General features: G+C 34.0%; 1 protein-coding gene across 4 annotated transcripts in view; it reads left to right on the top strand.

Annotated features, from left to right (window-relative positions):
* LOC145277955 (monocarboxylate transporter 9-like) overlaps positions 1-24,983 on the top strand; it is a 249,000-nt gene that overhangs the window by 146,978 nt on the left and 77,039 nt on the right. For 2 of the 4 annotated variants that reach the window (XM_080130064.1, XM_080130067.1), the window contains exon 2: positions 24,463-24,696. In XM_080130064.1, the coding sequence (XP_079986190.1) occupies positions 24,463-24,696 (234 nt within the window). Of the gene's footprint in view, positions 1-16,837; positions 16,977-24,075; positions 24,697-24,983 lie in introns of those variants that run through there. The other 2 variants (XM_080130065.1, XM_080130068.1) reach the window with 2 other exon arrangements.

The raw sequence follows: 24,983 nt of genomic DNA, 5'->3' as shown, positions 1-24,983 counted from the left end.
TACAAAAATATCTCTCTGACCTCCTCCCACCCTCTCCCTCTCTCTCTCGATCTACTATCTAATAGAGACACAGAGAGAGAAAATAGAGAGAGTATGAAAGAGCCAGAGAGAGAAAGAGGAGAGATGCTCTTTAACATGTGTTCCATTTTAGATCAGGAGTAAAGGTAAAAAAAGAAGCTTGTCAAAACATGAAGCCTCCCCAAGATGAAAGCCATTCATTTCAATAGATGACAGACAAGTATCAGAGCGTTGATGATGGAAAAATAGAAGCCTGGTTTTAGATGCATTAAAATCAACCAGCCACCTCTATCCTCATTGTACCACATGCTCAAGATGAGAAGGAAGAATCAGAGAGAATTTGGTCATTTACTGCCTTTGATGCATTACCATAGATGGTGTCGTTAGCATAAATATATATATTGAATGAATGACAAGTCTATATTCCAAAGTTCATGATGTTGACCATCTTACAATTTATTCCTTTAATTCAGTTGACATTTACAATTCATGACAGTATCTGTTTCATAGTACAAAAGCAATCACTCAATTATATCAATTAGTGAATCTGTTTTGCCCTTAATGTTTACATTATACCATTTTTGAATTTAGATTTCTAAATTCAAAATGGCGTAATGTAAACCTATTATAAGGTATTTACAGCTTCTCTTCCAATTTTCGGATTTTAATCATGTCAAAACACCCTATTTCCTTTTGATGGATTGACTGTTGCTATTTCTTCTGAAGAGATAAGGGCAAATAGATTCAGTAATTGATATAATAATTAAGTGATTGATTTTGTGCTATGAAACAGATACTGTCAAGAATTGTAAATGTCAACTGAATTAAAGGAATAAGTTGCAAGATGATCAACATCATGAACTTTGGAATATAGACTTTTGTCATTGTCCATATTGCTCTGTAATTACATTGAGCTTCTTCAATAAGGGTTGGTATATATTATAAGGAAATAAAGTATATTTCCACAGAAATATATATACTAGCATGGGTACCCGGCGTTGCCCTGGTGTTTGGAGGTGTATGTTGAGCAAAGAAAAAAAAAAAAGTGGTAGTAGGAAAGCAGGCTTGGACCTATACCGCGAAGGTGGAAAAGAATGGGAAAAAAAGCATGACGTCTCTGCTGTTACAACCACCGCCAAACCGCCAAACCGGAAGTGACGTAGTTTAAATTAAGACTAGACAATCGAAAAGAGGGGATGACTTTCGAAAATATCATTGCAAAAAGCGACTCCTCTCTGTAGAAAAGTGCCCAGTTGAGGGTGAAGAAATTAATGATTTTAGCCAATTATTTGATATTTGTCGTCTGAAGGGTCGAGCTTTAACACGATACTGATCTCGTTAAAATCTATCGCCTCTGTCGAAAGTTTTAGGCAGACATATATACATATATATATTGGTAGCTTATATATTCGACCCAAACCAATTAAAAAGCTTGCCCTATCTCTGAATACCCTTTATGTAAAATTTCAAATGTTTAGACCAAAAATTGTCTGAGTAATTTGGTAGAGACCGCAGAGGTCAATTTTTTTTTAACTTTGACCCCTATTATGACCCCTTAACATTTATTGTTTTGGGCTCAAATCAAGTTATTAAGTTAGATCCATGTCCAAGGAACCTATCTAAAATTTCAATTGTTTATACCCAAAATTGGCGGAGGAGTTTGGTAGAGTTCTGAAAGGTCAAATCGTTTGACTTTGACCCCTTAACAGCCAAATTTCTGGCACCAAAACAGATTACAAAGATTTTCTCAAATCTCACTACCCTGTATATCAAATTTCAAGTCTGTAGAGTTATTGTGTAGAGAAATGTACACACAGACAAACAGACAGACACTTTCACTTTTATAGATATATTCGATCCATTGCACTTTCTGCTTCTCATTAGGGCCACAAGCTCTAGAAGTTCATCAGAGTATATTCCATTAAATTACTTGTAAAACAGGCAAAGGGATGCGACATTGCAGCAATGGTACAAAGGTTGGACCATGGTGGACTTACTAGACTTGAGACTCATTTTTGGGCTTCAAGATTGAGACACTAGTGGTAGATGCACCAGCCCAGATATAGCAACAATACTTCATACCTGGCTGAATTTTGCCTGTTTTACAAGTACTTTAATGGAATGTGTTCTAATGAACTTATAGCACTTGTGCTTTCTCGACGTACATACTCCCGACTAACTCAAAAGTCAACAAAATCCCACCCCTTCACTGTTATATACTGGAAAGCCTTCTACTCTAATTGTTTTTTCCCTCAGATTATGAGATGTTAGAATTTCTCCCTATTTCCTGCTTCCCTCACTGTACTAACTTGCAGAAGTTTAAATGTAATGTGAACAGAATTCTTGCTGCTCAACTCCCACCATTGTTAGACATGATCCCAAATAGTAGCTCCTTACGTACAAGTCCAAGTAGCAATATGCCTTGTTTGGGTGGAAAAGATTTAAAAAAAAAAAAACATGCAACAAAAATAAACTCCAAAATCATATATTTTTAAACTACATTACATAGTGTGATAAAATACCTGGTTGCCACGCATAAGAAAATAATTTAAAAATTAGTACAAACCTCTGATTTTGTGTAGCATGTAGTGTTTGGTCACAGGCAAAAAGAAGAAAAAAATAGCTTGCATGCTAGTGGGTCTAGGGAAATAACAAGATTTCTCACTCATCTCGTATGCAAATGAGATGCTGTCAATTTGAATGAAAAGCCTGTTTTCCAGAATTGGGGGTAAATTTAGTGGCACCTTTGGATTTATTGTGACGACTTTAACCATAAAGTTGGATGAAACTACAGAATAGTTAACAATTTATTATTTAACCACACGTAAGGATAAGTATATTCATCATATATTAATTGGAATGCTTATTGAGATGAATATTATTTATTTATTTATTGCAAAATATTATCCTCATTTCTTAGTTGCTGTTTCACAACGTTTCGGCCAACTATTTCTCTGGCCTTCGTCAGGTGGTTACCACAATGGGATAGGAACTCCAAATCTAACTGCATCCTCAGCAATTACTGCTTACGACAACTATGGAAGGCAGTAATTGCTGAGGATGCAGTTCGGAGATCCAGAGTTCCTATCCTGTCGCGGTTAACACCTGACGAAGGCCTGAGGAATAGTTGGCCGAGACGTCATGAAACAACAACTAAAAGATGAGGATAATAGTCCGTAATAAATAAATGTATATTTCATCATGTTTATGATTTTTTTAAGATAAGAATTGATGATTCATATTATTTGGATTATTCAAACTATTGTTCTCACTTTGAATGTTATTCACACAACGTTTCGGTCGAGTTAATCTCCAACCTTCTTCAGGTGTAGCTTATTGAACTTGAACATCTGTCTGTTGAACTCTAAATACGGAAGTTTGAATGGAGCCCTTTTCTTTTTATTTTAATCCACAGGGCATAGCATGCTCTTATTCCATCAGTCATGGTTGGGTAGAAGTTACCAAGTACTTTATCCACTATGCCATGAGTCCTTGCGGACAATTCTAGTATTAATTAACCTATTTTAGTTTTTAGACATACATTCTTACTACACTATAAGTCACTATTTATTATTACAAGTTACAAAGAGTTTGATTGCAAAACACCTAAAATACCATTTTGATAATTACAAAACTATCACTACAAAACGCGTTGCATTTCACCAATCGATCATATCCTCAAATTATCTTTTGTGTGATACGATTCAGGCATCATTTTGCTTTGTTAGGAATTAAAATAAGATTTTAATCAAAGTGTACATTTTATAACCCTAACACCCTCTGTTGTCCGAGGGCCGGGCCGCATCCGTCGCTATCCTGGTTCACGGGAGTATACTTGTGATGTACTTCTGGCCGTGTTCGTCGCTCCCAGCTCACAGGACCATAGATGCAACCCAGCAGGGCTACATTCTTACTTGTCTAGTGGTGGACCCCTCAAGGGTGACCAGACTCTCACTGGCCACTGGAAAATATCTTTCTGCTGCTCAGGGCATGCGAAATGTGCATGACCCTAAGTCTGTGTGGTAACATTGTCGATTTCGGTCGTCACTCTGGCTTCGTGCTGGCTCCAGTCTATCTCTTTCATCATCTGGCGTCAGGGCATACCTGAAATAAACTGCATCTTCATTCAGGCCGGCAATCGAGAAACAAGGAAAAACTCTGGGACATTTTTATATAACGAAACAAAATAATTATTCATAAATCGTTTTACACTTGTTTATAGTCGAGTTCTTTGATCCAAGCTTCATGATGCAGGTTGTATAACTTAAGTTCCCCTGATTAATTTCCCAGCTAAGAACAAGAGCCTTTCAACTTAGCTCTTAGGAGGGTTTCGCCCCCCCCCCCAGGTGGGGTGAGCGATGTGGACGCCTCGATGCCAGCCAGTAAAAGAACCTAACTCTAAAAAGTCAATCGTTTTTATCAAATCAGAAATTCCCCTTCCACCTTTCTGGCGTTATTCTTTCTTTTCTCTTAGAGCTTATCTCTACCAGACCTCAACCCCTGCCTGCACTGAGGTTTTTACTTATTACCAATTAGGCATGATTAGTCACCCCAGGTCGAACAATGCCTGGCGGTGACCCCTACTCTTGACCCCCATTCTTCATCTCGCTCAACAGAGATTTTAAAAACAACCTTTCCGTTGTTGATAGATGTATAACAGCCGTGATATAGGAACAATTCTCGTTTGTCTTTCTCTTAAAAACCCCACCCCGGCACTGATGTGATAAGCGATAACTATTTATTTCCCATAGAAATATTTTATTTCTTCTGGACATTTTTGCCTCTTCCTATCGCTACATAAGTACAAAATGGAAATTAAAACCGCTTAAGAACAACTATTATCTATTATCATATTTATTTATATTTTTTTTCTCATTGAAATATTTACTATTTCTTCTTTGGTGGATAGGAATCTCATAAACATCTGTTTTTCTTCGACCAAGTGTCAGCATGCCCCCCCCCCCAACCATACCTCATCCTCTCCCATCTTCTCTTCCTCTATTTGAAAAGCAAGATCATCTGGTGTCGCCAGGGATCTCGTCATATCCGCCCCTTCCTTTCACTTGTCAATTAGTCATAATTAGCATATATGCGACCTGCACCAGAAGCCCGACTCGAAACTAGTAATTCTACAATCAGTCAATAAAAAGCAACTGACAAAAATTGTCCATTCAGCATGCAAAAATGTTCTGGTCCAATGGTTCTGGTTGTACTGCTGTATATATTATAATGTGGTATGTATGCGTGCATAAATACTTGTACGTAGTTCATAGTTCTTATCATCAGAGAAAATGGCACTCATTCAATAACTAAACATGCACCTATGCAATTATAAGCTTCCACAGCTCATGAGTCATGGATTTTTATATTCGCCTACACATGCATTTTTTTTCAATTGATAAACTCCCTTTTTTTTTCACTTTACTAGTCCTATTGAGTGACTAAATCATGTACATTCAAAACATCTGTTTTTCCTCGACCAAGTGTCAGCATGGCCCCCTAACCATACCTCATCCTCTCCCATCTTCTCTTCCTCTATTTGAAAAGCAACATCATCTGGTGTCGCCAGGGATCTCGTCATATTTAGTATATTCCTCTTTTTATTGTTTAATGTCTTATTTTATATGAGAATTGTCCGCAAGGATCCATGGCATAGTGAATAAAGTACTTGGTAAAATTCACTAGAAGGTTCAATCTTCGGGACAAGCAACTTCTACACAGTCATGACTGGTGGAATAAGAACATGTTAAGCCCTGTGGATTAAAGAAAGGGTTCCATTCAAACTTTGTACAAAGTTCGATAGAAAGTTTCTTATGTTCAACAAATAGGCCACTTTTTTTAGCACAAAGAAAAGATGGTTCCATTCCCTCTAAAAACCAACAAAGAAAGTGGTGAATTATAGGTCAAGTAAACCTCTGCCTGACAAACATGTGACCATTGATTCCAATAAATGGGTGCATAAATAACAAAGAATCTGATTGTCTAATTAGCAAACTCAACACCACGTGAATGCATCAAAAATATGTGACAACATCAATTCTATGCAATAACCTGATGAGTATTTATGAGGATGAAAGGTGGACACTTCTGTATAACTTAATTTCCACATATATTTTCAAAACTCATTATAGATTTACACATATGTATTAATTTATTTTTCATCTATTATAATTAATGGTTCCCATGTTGTGTTAAATTCTATACTAGGTCTGCTTAGTGATTGTCGCCCAGCATGTGCTGTTTCTTTGAATCTTCTTATTCTCCACTAAGTATATTTTATTTTGAGCAAACAGGATACAATACTTTAGTAGAGTTATTGTTCACACTGAACATTGGGGGGGGGGGGGGACCGGTGATGTTCTCTGGAGTCTAATTGATAACAAGTCTAGAATTATTTATTTTTTTATTTTAAATAATAAAAAAAAAAGTGCTGATGCACTTATTGATCCGCACTATTTATAAAATAGCATTTCCAAGTTTAATTAAAGTTTTATGATATCTGTTTTTATTAAATTGTAAGGTTAAAGTATAGAATAAGTACAAAACACCCTCCCCTCCCCATGTTAAGAATGGCTTCCTAAATAATAACGTTATTATTTCAGCACGGATCACGGATCAATAAGTGCACTAGTACCAAAAAATATAAAAAAATATAACCATTTGTTACGGACCAGAAAATGTAAGACCATATTAGAACACAAAATTGGATTTATAAAATAATAAGATCCAACATTGATTGCCCTTTGGGGCCTCGTGGCACAGTGGATAGATGCATAGAGTTTCTACAGTTCCAGGTGAGCATTGTCTGTCTGAAGATAGCAGCTTCAATCCTATCCAAGCAGGCCAGATGATTAGTTGGCCAAAACGCTGTAAGACAACAACTATGGAAGGAGAGTAATTACTGGGGATAAAATACAAGACTCAGCATTGATATCCCATTACAGTTAATCACCTGAAGAAGGCCAGAGGATGAATTGGCCGAAACGTGGTGAAACAATGACTATGAAGGTGAGCATAACAGTCCGCAAAAAGAGCATGAATGCACAAGTCTAGATGGTTGGTTGGTTGTTTTTGTTTTACGGCATATCAACCCTTTTCAGGTTAATTTAATGCCGAATCCAAAGATTTTGAAGAAAAATTTTTAATAGAATATTTGTTGTTTTCAAGTCGGTTTCTATTTAACCCATAGTTGGGACCCTAACAGGTACTGCCACTCCGGGTCAGAGTGGACCTGGGAGCAATAGCAATTGAAGGTTGGTTCCACACTCCTCAAAGCCCACAAGCTAGGGCCTCACCACTGGATATAGTTTAAGATCATATCCAGGACCATCAGTCTAGAATGTTGCATCTAATCAGATTATCATGGCGACATTGAATTGTTTTGGGGACTTGTGTCGGCATGAAAAGAATTCTTAAGGCATTTTTGGCGATCGATCAGGAATATAAATAGAAATCATTGAGTCAGTGGTAAAAAGAGAGTAAGATAAGTGAAAGGTTTTCAAATACATATATGCACAAACACAGCCATTCACGTAATGCTATCACTACAACATATCCATTGTTCGAAAGAAATGTGATAAGAAACTGAAGGTGAAATATGAAATTGCCACAAAGATATCTACTACTGTTTTAGATTATGTGTTATTTGTGTTTATCCCCGATGCAACGATTGTAGAAAAATCTGATTTGAAGTGTTTTACGATTGATGTAGCAGATTAAAAAAACTATATCCACATTCTAATAACTACTGCACTAGAGAAGCCGTGAAAAAGTAAGTAGAATTTTTTTTTTTTTTTTACAACTAAGTCATCACTTATCAAGAGCCTAGGGCCACTCGAAGATAATGGTGAATGAATGTACGGTAGTCACCAGAACAATAGCATAGTAATGGAAATTGGGTATAATTTGATTATTTAAGGGGATGGCTCAACAAGAACTTGTTTACATTGGACTTGAAGACGACCATATTGTCGTCAGCCAGAAAGCACGCCAGCCGAACAGAATCCCACAGGCAGTTCTATGAAAGAAGCTTTCTTCATGGATAAAAAAAACAGAAAAAATACGTACAAAATATATGTAAATGTTTCGTTTTTTTTGTTTTGTTTTTCTGTCCAGGAATTTTTTTTTTTTTTTAAATCAAAATAAAATTCAATTCGAACATTTTAATAAAATTAAATGCTGCTGTTCTCATCTTCAGTGTCATTTTCACAACGTTTCGGTCGAACCTTTGCCCTTCTTCAGGTGTATCTTTTTGACTTCCCTAATGTTTCTGTCGAATTGGGACAGAATTTTGAACGGAAACTTTTATTTACTTCATGGGGGAAGCATGCTCTTGTTCTGTCAGCCATGACTGAAAGAAGTCCTAAGTGATTCGCAGTTGTATTTTTCGGTTGCCCACACTGAGGATTGAACCTTCAACTTTCAGGAGAATATCACTTTAACAATTGATTATTTTTTTTTTTTCACCACTGCTCCACAGGGCCTTGAGTTCGACAAGATAACCTGAAGAAGGTCAGAGGTTACATCAACCAAAACATTGTGAAAATGACACTTTAGATAAGAACAGTAGCCCAATGAATTCAAACATTACGAATAATTAAAGGTCAGTTTTGTTTATTCTTCTTGCTTGAAAACATTTAATAAATTTCCCCAATTTTCTAATTTGGATTTTAATCATTTGAATATTTCTTATATAATGTAGCAAACATTATTTTATACATGTTTTAGAGTGTACTTATATTAATATTGATTTTTTTTTTATATAAATTTCATATTATGTTTATCAAATTGTACTCTGCAGAAAATTTTATAGTTACATGCCCTCATAAATTTCAAAACCTCTTCATATACAGGATTTCCCTATGAAAATCTCTTTTTAGAGTTTCATGTATAGGTTGTCCAATAATTTTTTCTTTCTTTCTTAAAAATTTTAGTTTTTCTTTTGAAGGGTGTTCCTATAAATTTATAAATCCCTTCTAGAAAATTTTAGTGTTCATGTACAGAGTGCCCCGATAAATTTCAAAACGCTGTCTTTTTCACAATGTCCCTATAATTTTTGAAAATCTCTTCTGGGTAGTCTCAAACCAAAACAGCTTCATGTTTATTTCCCCAATCTATATATCTGTGAAAGTGTCTTTCTGTGTGTGCCTGGGTGTCTGTCAGTGTACATTTCCCTATGCTATGCAATAACTCTGCCAATTTTTAGTCTAGACTCGAAATTTGATGTACAGGGTACTAAGATTTGGGAATATCTTTGTAATCCGTTTTCGGCCAAAAATTTGGCTGTTAAGGGGTTAAAGTTCAACGATTTGACCTTTCAGAACTTTACCAAATTTTGCGTATAAACAATTGAAATTTTAGATATAGGTTCCTTGGACATGGATCTAACTTAATAACTTGATTTGAGCTCAAAACAATAAATGTTAAGGGGTCATAATAGAGGTCAAAGTATAAAAAAATTTGACCTCTGTGGTCTCTACCAAATTACTCAGAAAATTTCTTGTCTAAACATTTGAAATTTTACATAAAGGGCATCCAGAGATAGGGCAAGCTTTTTAATCGGTTTGAGTCGAAAATTTGAGCTACCAATATATAAATGTATGTATGTATGTTTGCATGTTTGCCTAAAACTTTCGACAGAAGCGATATATTTTCACAAGATCAGCATCGTTTTGAAGCTCGACCCTTCAGACGACAAATACCGGAAAATTGGCTAAAAACATTAATTTCTTCACCCTCAACTGGGCACTTTTCTACAGGGAGGAGTCGCTTTTTTCACCGATATTTTCGAAAGTTATCTCCTCTTTTCGATTGTCTAGCCTTAATTTAAACCTACATCACTTCCAGTTTGGCGGTGGTCGTAACAGCAAAGATGTCACGTTTTTTCCCCCCTTCTTTTCCTCCTTCGCGGTACGGGTTCGAGCCTGCCTTCCTACTACCACTTTTTTTTTTTCTTTGCTCAACACACATCTCCAAACACCCGGGCAACGCCAGGCTGAAATGCTAGTTCAGTTATAAAGTAACAGTAAATGCAAAATTTATTCAACTGGTTGGATTTATAACGGATTTGTTACCAATTATAGGGACTGGCAGTTGTTGATCTGTAGGTTGCGTGTTCGATTACTTAAAGGTGAAAAGTCGTCGTTTGTAGTTGGGACAGCATACTAAAACAATCTATCAAAATGAAATTGTCTGTGTGTGTCTGTGTGTACAGTTCCCTACCAAACTACTCTGTCAATTTTCAATCTAAAGACTCGAGATTGGACCAGGGGTATTGAGATTTGGGAAAATCTTTTTAATTGGTTTTCCGCTAGAAATTTGGCTATCAAGGGGTCAAAGTTCAACGATTTTGCCATTTAAAAACTTTACCAAACTCCTGACAATTTTTGGTCTAAACACTTGAAATTTTAGATGTAGGTTACTTAGACATGGATCGAACTTTTTAATTTTATTTGAGCCCAAAACAATAAATGTTAAAGGGTCGCAAACAAGGCATACTGTCACTGAAGCATAAAGAGCTACTGTGATAAGAGCTTGATTTATAGGGCGGGAGCAACCTCGGCTTCTTACCTAGGTTGCTCCCGCCCTATAAATCAAGCCCTTATCACAGTAGCTCTTTATGCTTCAGTGACAGTATGCCTTGTTTGCGGTGAACAAAAGCTAGATGATACACACAAAAAAATGCATTTATAAGTCTGTGTAAGAAGATTTCATGCAAATTAAACAGTTTTGTAATTACGAGTTTTTGGGAAGCCATGTTTTTTGTAATCTATGTAGTATTCTTCTTTTTTTTTTTTTTTAATCAGATCTCGTGCGATCCAGATTGACAGAATATAAACTTTTCAGCCAATGAGAGTGAGAAATGTGAGGAGGGAGAAATCATTATTTTGGGGGGTTAGAGGAAATGTAAGATAATGGTTTTTGCATAAGAATATAAGATTTCATGTGCATCGTCTTACCCTTTGATTCAAACCTGCCAATATTGTGGTATTAATCTCGCAACTGTGGTTTGTGTTCTGAGACTATTTATTTCATGTTTTATTATCCAACCATTTGTTTAGCTTTCATTACCTATTCTTTATGTGTAATTAGTTTTTGTCTCTTTTCTCAATCTTTTGTGTGTTCATTAGTTCCCTAGTTCTCTACTTCTTTTTAATCATCAAGCTACTAGCTTAACTAACTTTGATTTGTATAGTGTTTGCCTTATCTATTACTTTTTTTTTTCTTCCTCTTCATTACCGCAGTTGCACTTTTGTCTAGTGATTTCTTCATCTTTATTGTCTTTATGGTCATGATAGACGCTGTGGGGACTCACCCATACACAACATCTACAAAATGCTATAAATATACTGAGAGGTAACACTCTGGACATCCCTGGTAGTACTGTTACATGAAAGGGCTGTCCCCTTCTCATGTATGTTAGAAGGCAGACTAGATAAGTGAAAATGATATTAGGAAAAGGCTAGAATCAAACCCCGTAGGCAAATGGATAATTGAAATCCTAGGAATGCAGTCCATTGTTAATTCTATTAGAAATAATTGAATATTATTTATGTCGGAAAAAAAGCGATCGTCCATTCTTTTAGAATAACTGGATATTAAATATGTCAGGTAAAAAAAAATGGACAATGCGGGTTAAAAATATTGTTTAAAAATAGGTTAGATATTAAAGAATTAGAATTGAGAATTCTTTGTTTGCCAAAAGTGTGTTGGACAAACATATGTAAATCCACGTGAAAGTTAGTCACGTTGGGGAACACACTTCTGATGTTATAAACAAAGATTTCTCAATATATTGAATTAGCGTTCAAAGGCAATCAGTTGATTAGTATCAGATAATCGAAGATCACACACAGTGATAGTCAGTTGGAGAGTGGGAGCCCTTAGAGGCGAAGGGAGAAGAGTAGACTATGTAGTTTAAAAGGCTTGAATTCCTGACTTCATCAAGCGGCCGACAGATGAATAAAGAAATCATCTATAATTTGTAAAAAAAAAAAAAAGGGGGGACAACCCTTTCATGTAATAGTATGCCATATTAGTGTAAATTCTCGTTCTCTATAAATTCTCATCATCTTTGACCTCCTCAGCCAATGCTATATACCTGTACTAAGTCTGGGTGAAGGGGATCAATTTTATGCCACCAGTAGCAGGGTCTGAGCATAGTCCATACCAAATTTGAGACCGTTTGGGTGAAGGCACCAGAGAGTTGCTATACCACGAGATTTGGCCAGCGTCGAGTAACTGAGATAATTAGACCACAGTCCATCTTGGTGGATAGGATACCTCAACATGTGAGGGAGATGCGGCCCCAATACAGTGGACTCTTGTCAGAAGAAGATTCCGACAGCACGACATCTTCAGAGATCAGGTCAGAACAGAAAGTCTGATACCTGATGACGAAACACTTAGAAGATGGTCATGAGGCAGGAGTAGATGACACACATTCTGCTGATGAAACCCAGGGAAGATCAGGAAGGAATGTGGCAACAGTCATGGAAACAAGTGTCCAAGGGTGGCGTGTGCCAATTGTAAAAGATCACCAACACTAAAACTCGAAACCTGACCAATAGGAAATGAAAATGTGTCATATGCAAATTAAGACGCGGTTGAATTTGAGCATTTAAAAAGTCGGTACTTTTTTCATTGGCGAGAAGATTTTGTTGACTCGGTCAGTTGCACGCATGGTTAATTCACGTGTTAGTGAGAAGAAAGAAAGACAGATTTTCTACGAGCATCGAAACGAAGAGAAAAAGTATTGTCATTTTGTGTGTGCCGAGAACGTTGCAAGCTTTTTTTTTTTTTTTTTTTTGCATAAACATTTAACGGTTTTCGGCAGTAAAAAGGAGAACTTTAATTTTAACAGTTAAGTTAAGCAGATAATCAGCGAGTTAAGTTGTCAGTTGTTAAGACATTAACTACTGACTCTGGCAAAATTCCTAGGATAATTCTCCAGCCGAAAGGAACCCTTTTAAAAAAATCAATTACCTACATCCCTCAAAAAGTGGACCTTTTACTAAATATAAAAATTCTTGTTTTTCGCTCTGACCAAAGAATTATTTCAATATTCTCTTTTAGTCTTTCTTCTAAATGAAAACACGTTAGATTTGATTATCTCCCTTAGACCTTGTCAAACGCTTTCACATATCTTATAGTACAAAGAAAGCATATTTAATATTTGTAAATATTTTATTTTGTTTTTATGTTGAAATAGATGTTTCCTTTATTTGTTTTATCTATATGTCTGTAAGATTGAAATTATCTGTGTGTACATTTCCCTACCAAACTACTCTGTCAATTTTCAGTCTACAGACTCGAGATTTGGTATAAAGGATATTCAGATTTTTGAAAAAGTTTTTTTAATTGGTTTTCGGCCAGTCATTTGGCTGTCAAGGGGTCAAAGTTTAACGATTTGACATTTGAAAACTCTATCAAACTCCTCCACCAATTTTGGATCTAAACACTTGAAATTTTAGATGTGAATTATTTGGACATGGATCAAACGTTTTAATTCGATTTGAGCCCAAAACAAATGTTAAAGGGTCGAAATTTGGGTCAAAGTTTTAAAAAGAATTTGACCGCTTTGGTCTCTACCAAATTAACCAGCCAATTTTTGGTCTAAACATTTGAAATTTTACAAACATAGGGCAAGTTTTTTAATCGGTTTTTAGTCGAGAATTTGGCTGCCAAGGTGTCAAAGTTCAAAAGATTTGATCTTTTACTGTTTTTAGCAAATTATTTAGCCAATTTTGGGTCTAAATATTTTAAATTTTACATAAAAGATATTCAGACATGCAGCAAACTTTTTAGCCAAATTTTTGGACGAAAATTTGGCTGCCAAGAGGTAAAAAGTTGAAAGTGCTGACCTTTGCAGACTCTACCAAACTCATCCACCAATTTTGGTTCTAAACACTTGAAATTTTAGATGTAGGTTACCTGGACATAAGTCAGACTTTTTAATATATATATATATATATATATATATATATATATATATGCATGCATATGCACATAAAGTTATGAACAGGACATAGGGCCTGAACAATACCAGGCTTAACTGCTAGTATAAAATAAATATTACAAAAACTTTTTGTAACTGAGTTTTTAGTTTTTATATTGTTTTATATACAATAAATGTTTTGTTTTTTTAAATTTTTTAGTAACTGTAGTTTTTTATATTTATTGTGTATTTAATATCCTCTAGACACAAGCATTTAACATTACTAAAAAGCGTCAGATCAGCATATCAAATTTGTAAAAACAGAAAGTTGCCATTTCATAAAAGTTCGACTATCATCAAACTTTTAAGGTGAAGATCATATGACACGGATTACAATGAGTCAAGTAGCGAGTCTCTACAGTGAATAAAAGTGAAACTATTGCCAAAAAGGCCTTTCACTTTTTGGTAATCTTGATTTTTGACCTAGATATCCTGAAATGAAAGCATGAAAGCAGTTCTTTGTACTTATGCATAATACGGACCACACTGAAATAATGTCATTATTTAGAAACCCATTTTATAATATCGTAAGGGGACTTGTTCTTTTTTTTTTTTTTTTTTTTTTTTCAACCTTTCTGTACTTTCGCCTAACAATTTAATAAAGAGAAGATACCGTCAAAATTAAATTTAACTTAAAAATCCTATCTAGAATATAGCATGGTCCATATTCTGAATAAGTACTCAGTTTTAAATTAGACGATAGCTGATATTTTGACCGTGTTTGGTGACGATTTGTCAAGTGATGTACATGCTAGCCTGTACACAAGCAAGTGAAGCATGCATGGTCTCCTTTGAGTGTACAGTGAACGAGGCATAAAAATTACCAAGTTTAGCATTTGCCCCCACCTCCATTTAACCCCAAAAGTCCCCAAGGGACGTAAAATCCTGGTGAAAATGAACAAAAGGTGCAATTTTAGACCTTAACATATGTAAATCTGCGCCATGCAAAAAAAGAAATGACTAAGTCCATCATTTGCCTCCCACCTCCGTTTAGCCCCAAAAGTCCCCAAGGCCTTAACATATTTAAATTTGAGTTTAGCACCATGCAAAACTACTTAATAGACAGACACAAAAAATTTTGGATAAATATGGTAAAATAGTCCCAAAAATGGAGTGTTTTTATTAGCCTTAAAAGAGCCCCTGGGGTACACACAAGATTTATCGTGAAGCATAGACAAATAAAATTATATAGAAATCAGTTAGTTACAACTTTTCAGAAAGTTTTATAAAAATCCAAGGCATCAATTTTTTTTTAATAAGCACAAAAGTGTCAATTTTAACCATTTTAACCCGAAAGGCATCCATCCCTAGGGAAGGGTGGGGGGGGGGGCAACCAGAGTTTTCCTGGAAAATCCGTTCTGTTACTTTTTTACTCATATTATGTTTAATGTTTGTGCAAAATTTCACAAATTCCAAGGCGTATTTATTGAGAAAATTGTGCTCAGACGAACCAACAAGAGTGATTTTGCAGGTCCACTCTCTTTTTTTTCTCCAATAAACAAACATAGTGATGATCCAGCAAGCAAACTTGACTGAAAACATAACCTCCTTGCCAATCTACACTATTACCTTAACAGCATTGATAACAACAAAAACATGGCATAAAAGTGACTTAATAATTGATAGTAAGGTTTTTATTTCTTTTTTAAAATTCACTAGTGCATGAATCTCATTTTAGTGAGTATATATTTGGCAATGTTAATCAACAGAGATTAGACCATTACTGTAATGATCCGGTCCCTGTTGATTTTGCAGTGGGTGTAGAAGTTCTGTGCAGTTCTAGGAGGTTCTCCCTCTCCGGTTTTGCTTTCTCTTTTTGAGAAAGGGTTAGTTTATTGCTAATCGTCTGAGGTGCCCTCACCAGGGGAACACCAACGGGACTGGCCAGACACTTTTTTCAGGTAAGAGTACCTCTCCTCTTTCCGATCCTGGTGTCACAGTTCTTACAGTGGGCAAGAACTAAATACCCTTTATTTGGCAACAAAAAATAGGAACTGTGTGTGTGTGTGTGTGTGTGTGTGTGTGTGTGTGTGTGTGTGCAAGAGAGTTTTTGTTCGTAACCTATCGACTTAAAAACAGCTGAGCCGATTTGTATGAAATTTCATGGAAATGTACTGTCTTTAATAAGTATCGAGAATCAAATTCTCCAATGAAAGAAAGAACATGCGATTTTGCCCAAAGTTAACACCTTACACAGCCTAATATCACAAGTGCATTTGAGAAGTTTTATCACCGCACAACCAGTAAGGCCAGGCATATAAAATCAACAGTAGTCTCTTTGATATGACAGGGCGCATCTAAAATTAATGTTTCTGTTTGGAGCACAATTGAAACATGATACTTGACTTTTGCATTTTAAAATTTAATTCAAGCCGTTATCTATAAAAATACTTTTATAAAACCAACAGTGTGTTCTCTACAGTGCAATGTAGACTACAATGTATTGTGTACTAATTCACTGCTAGGGAGACATGTGAAGCTCCCCTCACCCTCGGTGCACTGTGATGGGCCCCCAACTAAAACAGGCAATCAAACGATTTGATTGAAAAATGGGTGATTTCACCGATTTCGATGATAATAAAAATATGGAAGTGTGAAAAATTCATTAATCATCATTCAATCCTGGGCAACGTCAGGTCTCCCTGCTAATCGGTCTAAAAATAAAATATTGAAAAAAAAAGTATTCGTTTAATGTTTTGAAATATTACTGTTTCCATTTGACAATAGCGAGCTGTGGGAAAAGCAGGCGTAAATCCACCACCACCAGATGGTTGTGGTTAACCGCTTTTGACAGCTGTCATCGTTGTGAAAGGTGACGTGTTTATAGCATCTCATAGAGATACGTCCATTGCAGAACACTGTATTGGTCGTGACCAGGCTGACTAAAAGAGATAGTGATTGTTGGGAGAAAACCCAGCCGAGGGCAGATTTCAATGAGTAATGGAATTGGTTCCCGAATAAGGTAGGTAGAGTACTGCCAGAAAATATCAAGTAATCTTGCCACATAATATAAGATGTATTAATCGTTAATCTTATATATATATATATATATATATATATATATATATATATATATATATATATAAAAGGTATTTTGTCTGTGTGTTTCTGTGTATGAGTTTGTTCCTTATATACTCCAAAACAGCTGAGACGTTTTTTTTTTTTACTTCATGTGTCCGAGGGTGTTCTAAGATAGGTTTTCTATCAGAATGTCTCGAATCGAAAATCGATACCCAAAAAACCTGATTAAAAAAGAATAGTCCGATTTTGACCAAAATTAACACCTTTAAACAGCCTAAGATCACAAGTGCATTTAAGAAGTTTTATCACTACACAAGCAGAAGGGTCAGGCATATAAAATCAATAGTGGGTTCTTTGATAAAATAGGAGCGTGTTTGAAATGAATGCTTCTGCTTAGAATAGAATTGAACCATAATACTTGATTTTTGTAGTTTAAACTTTAATTCAAGCTATTATAAAAAATAATTATCTCAAATCAACATGAGGTTCTTTACAGTGCAATGTAGACTATAGTGCATTGTGTAGTAAGTCACTGCAGGGAGGCATGTGAAGCTTCCTCCTGGTGCACTGCGGTGGGTTCTTGACTAGAGCAGGCAGTCACCCAATTTGGTTGAAATATGGGTGATTTCATCGATTTCAATGTCAAATCTTGATGAAAATGAACAAACAGTGCAGTTTTAGTCCTTAACATATGTAAATTTGAGTTCTGCACGATGCAAAAAAAAAAGAAATGACTGGCCATCATTTGTCACCCCCCCCCTATTTAATCCCAAAAGTCCCCAAGACCTTAAGATATTTAAATTTGAGTTCAGCATCATGCAAAACTGCTAAATAGACATACACAGAAAATTTTGGACAAATATGGTAAAATAGTCCCAAAAATGGAGTATTTTTATTAGCCCTAAAAAGGCCACTGGGGCACATCCAAGAGTTATTGCGAAGTATAGACAAACAAAATTATATAGAAATCAGTTAGTTACAACTTTTCAGAAAGTTTTATAAAAATCCAATTGATCAATTTTTTTAATAAGCACAAAAGTGTCAATTTAAGCCATTTTGACCGAAATGTACTCTTAGGGAAACAACTGGAGTTTTCCCAGAAAATCCGTTCTGTTACTTTTTTACTCATTATGTTTAATATTTGTGCAAAATTTTTTAAAATTCTAAGGCGTAGTTATTGATAAAAGTGCGGACAGATAAACGGACAAGGGTGAATTTACAGGTCCACCCTCCTTTTGTCGGGGGAACCAAAAAAGCACAGTATAGTAGTAATTTAACAATTGCTAATAAGAATTTTGCAATCATGTTGTTTTGTGACAAAGGAATGGGGCCCAGTGGATAATTGTGAAAAATTGGTATACTAGTATATATTTGTTTTGGTTTGGTTGTTTTGATTTATAGCATATCGACTCTTTTGGTGTTATTTAATGGTGATTCCAGTAATTTTGTAAAAAAAAAAAAAAAAAAAAAAAAAAAAAAGGGTTTTATTTTAGTCTTAGTGTACTCATAAATTTATAAGTTTATTTTTATTTCGGACTATTATTCTCATCTTTATTAGTTGTTGTTTTTATCTTTATTGATTGTTGTTTTTCACGACGTTTCGGCCAATTATAAAGATGAGAATAATAGTCCGAAATAAAAATAAATTTATATATATAATGCTCATCTCAAAAAAAAAAAAAAAAAATGAATTCCAATTAAGAAATAATATATATTAGTGTAATTATGTACTTTATTATTTTAGTCTTAGTGTAATTATGTACTTTATTATTTTAGTCTTAGTGTAATTATGTACTTTATTATTTTAGTCTTAGTGTAATTATGTACTTTATTATTTTAGTCTTAGTGTAATTATATACTTTATTATTTTAGTCTTAGTATAATTATGTACTTTATTATTTTAGTCTTAGTGTAATTATGTACTTTATTATTTTAGTCTTAGTGTAATTATATACTTTATTATTTTAGTCTTAGTGTAATTATGTACTTTATTATTTTAGTCTTAATTTGTTTCTAACTTGTTTCCTTTTTCGATTGATTAACTGATTATAATTGTTCAGTTATACTATTTGTGTATTAATATTTTTCATTTGTATTTATTTTTATTATTATTATTCAAAAATTCGTTTTCGTTAATTAATGTGTTACATTTTCGTAAGCTGTTTCGGCAATGTTTCTTCTTTTTTTTTTTTTTTAGTAAATGAGACTTGTCTCCCTTAGATAACCTTCCTCTAAAACAGAAACCCCTATTTTTATGCTACTAGCAGATGTACCTGGTGTTGCTCTGTATTAAACGTAACGTTAAATTCCTTTTAAAAATATTTAAGTAAAAAAAAAAAAAAAAAAAACAGAAAAAAGCGAGACATGTGCCTGGAAGCATTGTTTTTTTTCTATACAGTTCATTTCTTGTAAGTAAAAAAAAAAAAAAAAAAAAAACACACAAAAAACGAGCTGAGATTGAAACCAAAATCTAAAGACAGTGAAGTATGATAACCATTAGGCCAGTTTGCCACGGTCGTTAAAAGGTGTTTTCAAACATACCTATTCTTAACATAACGAAGCTGTTATGTGAATGAATTGCGCATGCACATTCGTGAAACAGTTGATAAACAGATACAAATTCAGTGAATCCTAAGTACCAATTTTCAATTTTGCCTCCTAAGCAGCCCTTTTTTTCTGAATGAAAACCGACTAAAAAGTTTTCCACATATCTGAATACCTTATATACCAAATTTCAAGTCTGTTGATCAAAAAATTCGTTGCGTACATAGGTTGAGAGCTATCCTCGCACACACACGCACACACACACACGCACACACACACACACACACACTCGCTTTTATAGCTCAAATGATAACGACTAAGGTTGGAGTGCTATATGCTTTGGTTTCGATTCTAGTTGATGACATCCAAGTCATATATATATATAAATTTTGAAATAACTACTATATGTTGGGAACAATATAATATCTAATAAGCGATAGAGAATTTAATATAATAATAAATATGAAATCAGCATTAATTAAAATATCATATTTAAGTATATTGTACAAGTGGGAAACACCTGGTGCCTGACTAGTTTAAGCTAAAAGTTAGTTTATGGATAGTTTTTTCAGTGTATGTTAAAGCTATGTAAGGGTAAAAATGAAAAAAAAAAACCGTTTTGGTTACTAAACAATTCTCTATCTATTTAAGAGCCAGGTACGTCCAAGGATGGAGTACTGTTGCCACATCTGGGCAGGAGCTACTAGAAGCAGCTTATCCTGCCTTGACAGAGTTCAAAATAGACTTCGTAGCCTAGTAGGGGATGCCCTTTTCTCTTCCCTGCAACCTCTTTCACAGATGAGACGTTGCGAGCCTGTCTCTGCTTTATCGTTATTTTCATGGCAAGTGCTCGTCTGAGCTCCAATCTATGGTCCCTCCTCGTCAAACTTTCATGAGAAACACTCATCTAGTTGAAAACACTATTAATTATTTCCCCCCATTCTTTATCTGTGCCTAAACCTAAACGTAGATTCTATGAACAAAGCTTCTTTCTTAGAACTGCACACCTGTCGAACTGTCTTCCGTTTACCTACTTTCCAGCTGACTACAATATGGGCGTCTTCAAGTTTAACATAAACAAGTTCTTGATGAGCCGTTCTTCTTAAGTAATCCAATTTACCAAATTTCCACTACTGATGCTTACTATGATATTGTCCCACTCTTTAACCCTTATCCTCGAATGGCCTCTGTACCTTGATGAGTGGTGACTCCTATGTAAAAAAAAAAAGTTTGATTCATAATGTGTAGATTGTTCAGTAAAGTTTGCGAACGGTTATTATCATTTGTTACTTGAGTAAAAACGAGAATTTCCCATCATTATCATTTTATCTGTCAAGTGACCGCTAATTACAGAATTAAAAAGATGCCCCCCCTCTTCCCCCCCAAAATAAACATCTAAAAAAAATTTTTTTTTATAGAAATAGTTCATTGCCCTCAAACCCTCATTAATATTTAACACAGGGGGGGGGGAGGGGAAATTCAATTGGCTGATAAGACACGAAACATTTCGTAATGTGTACATTGATTGTTTATTGAAGTTCACTAAAGTTCACTAAGTTCACTTTCACTTAGCCAAACACTGGAATTTATTTCCCTCATTTTTTTTGTCCCCCCCCCCCCGACAAAAATTCACCCTTGTCCGTTCGTCTGTCCGCACTTTTCTCAACTATGCCTTGGAATTTTTTGAAATTTTGCACAAACATTAAACATGATATGAGTAAAAAAATAACAGAACGGATTTTCTGGGAAAACTTCAGCCCCCCCCCCTTCCCTTGGGGCGCTTTTTTGGTTAACATGGCTAAAATTGACACTTTTGTGCTTATTAAAAAAATTGAATTGGATTTTTATAAAACTTTCTGAAAAGTTGTAACTAACTGATTTCTATATAATTTTGTTTTTCTATACTTCGCAATAACTTTTGGGTGTGCCCCAGGGGCTCTTTTAGAGCTAATAAAAACATTGTTGCATTGTTCTGAACTCAAATTTAAATATGTTAGGGCCTTGGGGACTTTTGGGGCTAAATGACGAGGGGGGGGCAAATTATGGTCTTAGTGTAATTATGTACTTTATTATTTTAGTCTTAGTGTAATTATATACTTTATTATTTTAGTCTTAGTGTAATTATGTACTTTATTATTTTAGTCTTAGTGTAATTATATACTTTATTATTTTAGTCTTAGTGTAATTATATACTTTATTATTTTAGTCTTAGTGTAATTATGTACTTTATTATTTTAGTCTTAGTGTAAGTATATACTTTATTATTTTAGTCTTAGTGTAATTATGTACTTTATTATTTTAGTCTTAGTGTAATTATGTACTTTATTATTTTAGTCTTAGTGTAATTATATACTTTATTATTTTAGTCCTAGTGTAATTATATACTTTATTATTTTAGTCTTAGTGTAATTATATACTTTATTATTTTAGTCTTAGTGTAATTATATACTTTATTATTTTAGTCTTAGTGTAATTATATACTTTATTATTTTAGTCTTAGTGTAATTATATACTTTATTATTTTAGTCTTAGTGTAATTATATACTTTATTATTTTAGTCTTAGTGTAATTATATACTTTATTATTTTAGTCTTAGTGTAATTATATACTTTATTATTTTAGTCCTAGTGTAATTATATACTTTATTATTTTAGTCTTAGTGTAATTATATACTTTATTATTTTAGTCTTAGTGTAATTATATACTTTATTATTTTAGTCTTAGTGTAATTATATACTTTATTATTTTAGTCTTAGTGTAATTATGTACTTTTAACTTGTATTTGGATGGTATGAGAGCAATAAACTGCCATGGATTAAACGAAGGGTTCATTTTAAAATTCAGTAGAGATAGTCAGTGATCCGAACCTTGGATTAACCATGAAGGATGCTGTCCCATCAGCAGGTGCAAAGTACTGGGGCTGCTGTATTGCCTTTTTGTGAATGGATTCTGGACCATGCAGTAGCTTCTGGTGGGGCCTCTCGATGCCATATTAGTGGGTAATTGTTACGGCTTTACCTTATCATGTTCTACAAAAAAAAATTTCTTCGTTTCTTTTTCTCTCTTAGTTTCCCCTCTTTGTCCTGCTCTAAGCAAGTCTGACGACCTAGTCCACAAATTCCAAAACTCAATCATGGCAAGTTTCAATAAAAAATACACGATTAAACCCAACTTCCAATGTAGAACCCCACTACCATATCTCCTTCTCCAACATCAGGGGTCTATGTTCTAACCTTCCAGAAGTTGAAACCCAATTACAGGAGACTAAACCAGACCTTATATTTCTAAGTGAACCTGGCATTGGACAGACTGTTTCCCTAGATGAGTTTGTAATTAAAGGATACTCTAATTTAACTTCTAAATCTGACCCACAAGATCACCATGGGCATGGAATATGTGCCTATATTAAAGATGGCTTTCCATGTGGTAGAGACATCTCCAGAGAAGATCCTAACTTACTCTATATGTGCTTCCGTGTTGCACTAGCTCACACTACTGCATTTATATTTACTCTCTATCGCCCCCACTACAGGTGATCGCTCATTCCCCTCTCAATTATATACTTTATTATTTTAGTCTTAGTGTAATTATGTACTTTATTATTTTAGTCTTAGTGTAATTATGTACTCTATTATTTTAGTCTTAGTGTAATTATATACTTTATTATTTTAGTCTTAGTGTAATTATGTACTTTATTATTTTAGTCTTAGTGCAATTATATACTTTATTATTTTAGTCTTAGTGTAATTATATACTTTATTATTTTAGTCTTAGTGTAATTATATACTTTATTATTTTAGTCTTAGTGTAATTATATACTTTATTATTTTAGTCTTAGTGTAATTATGTACTTTATTATTTTAGTCTTAGTGTAATTATGTACTTTATTATTTTAGTCTTAGTGTAATTATGTACTTTATTATTTTAGTCTTAGTGTAATTATGTACTTTATTATTTTAGTCTTAGTGTAATTATATACTTTATTATTTTAGTCTTAGTGTAATTATATACTTTATTATTTTAGTCTTAGTGTAATTATATACTTTATTATTTTAGTCTTAGTGTAATTATATACTTTATTATTTTAGTCTTAGTGTAATTATGTACTTTATTATTTTAGTCTTAGTGTAATTATGTACTTTATTATTTTAGTCTTAGTGTAATTATGTACTTTATTATTTTAGTCTTAGTGTAATTATGTACTTTATTATTTTAGTCTTAGTGTAATTATATACTTTATTATTTTAGTCTTAGTGTAATTATGTACTTTATTATTTTAGTCTTAGTGTAATTATGTACTTTTAACTTGTATTTGGATGGTATGAGAGCAATAAACTGCCATGGATTAAACGAAGGGTTCATTTTAAAATTCAGTAGAGATAGTCAGTGATCCGAACCTTGGATTAACCATGAAGGATGCTGTCCCATCAGCAGGTGCAAAGTACTGGGGCTGCTGTATTGCCATTTGGTGAATGGATTCTGGACCATGCAGTAGCTTCTGGTGGGGCCTCTCGATGCCATATTAGTGGGTAATTGTTACGGCTTTACCTTATCATGTTCTACAAAAAAAAAATTTCTTTGTTTCTTTTTCTCTCTTAGTTTCCCCTCTCGAATATCACCCAGATCTCCATTGTCATCATCTTCTCGCATGTGCTCTCTTCTTTTTATAGTTTACTTTTTCATTACCATGACAACATTTCGCTCACGGCTCGGTATTTGTTACAGACGGATGGAATCAATTAATAAAAAGAAAAGGTCATTGTTGTCATGGATAAAGCAGTTTTTCATTTTCAAGATGAAATTTTATATCAGCAAAAACTTTTGCACCGACCTAATCTTAACCTTGTTTTTTAAATTTTTTTTTTTATATAATTTCTCTCCAGACATGGCGTCACAAAGATCAGAAGAGAAAAAAACAAAAATGACTGAATCTGCACCACCGGATGGAGGCTGGGGTTGGGTAGTGTGCTTTGCTTCCTTTGTTTGCAATTTCCTTTGTGTTGGAATTAATGCGTCAGGTGGGATTTTCTTTGTGGAAATGCTAAACAAATTCCAAGAATCAGTAACCAAAACTTCCATTGTTATGGCCGTGATGAATGGATTGAGCATGATGATAAGTATGTCTTTATATTTTCTTATCTACTATTATGTTTTTATCTGTTTTTATCTGTTTTTATCTATGTTATTATCTATGTTATTATGTTTTTTAGTTATGTTTTTATCTGTTTTTAGTTATGTTTTTATCTGTTTTTAGTTATGTTTTTATCTGTTTTTAGTTATGTTTTTATCTGTTTTAGTTATGTTTTTATCTGTTTTTATCTGTTTTTATCTATGTTATTATCTATGTTATTATGTTTTTTAGTTATGTTTTTATCTGTTTTTAGTTATGTTTTTATCTGTTTTT

The sequence above is a fragment of the Euprymna scolopes genome, chromosome 6, assembly GCF_053919585.1.
Source record: "Euprymna scolopes isolate OS-2025 chromosome 6, ASM5391958v1, whole genome shotgun sequence".
NCBI lineage: Eukaryota > Metazoa > Mollusca > Cephalopoda > Sepiida > Sepiolidae > Euprymna > Euprymna scolopes.
The sequence above is the reverse complement of the archived record's forward strand: the minus strand, read 5'-3'. Positions and strand labels throughout refer to the sequence as shown.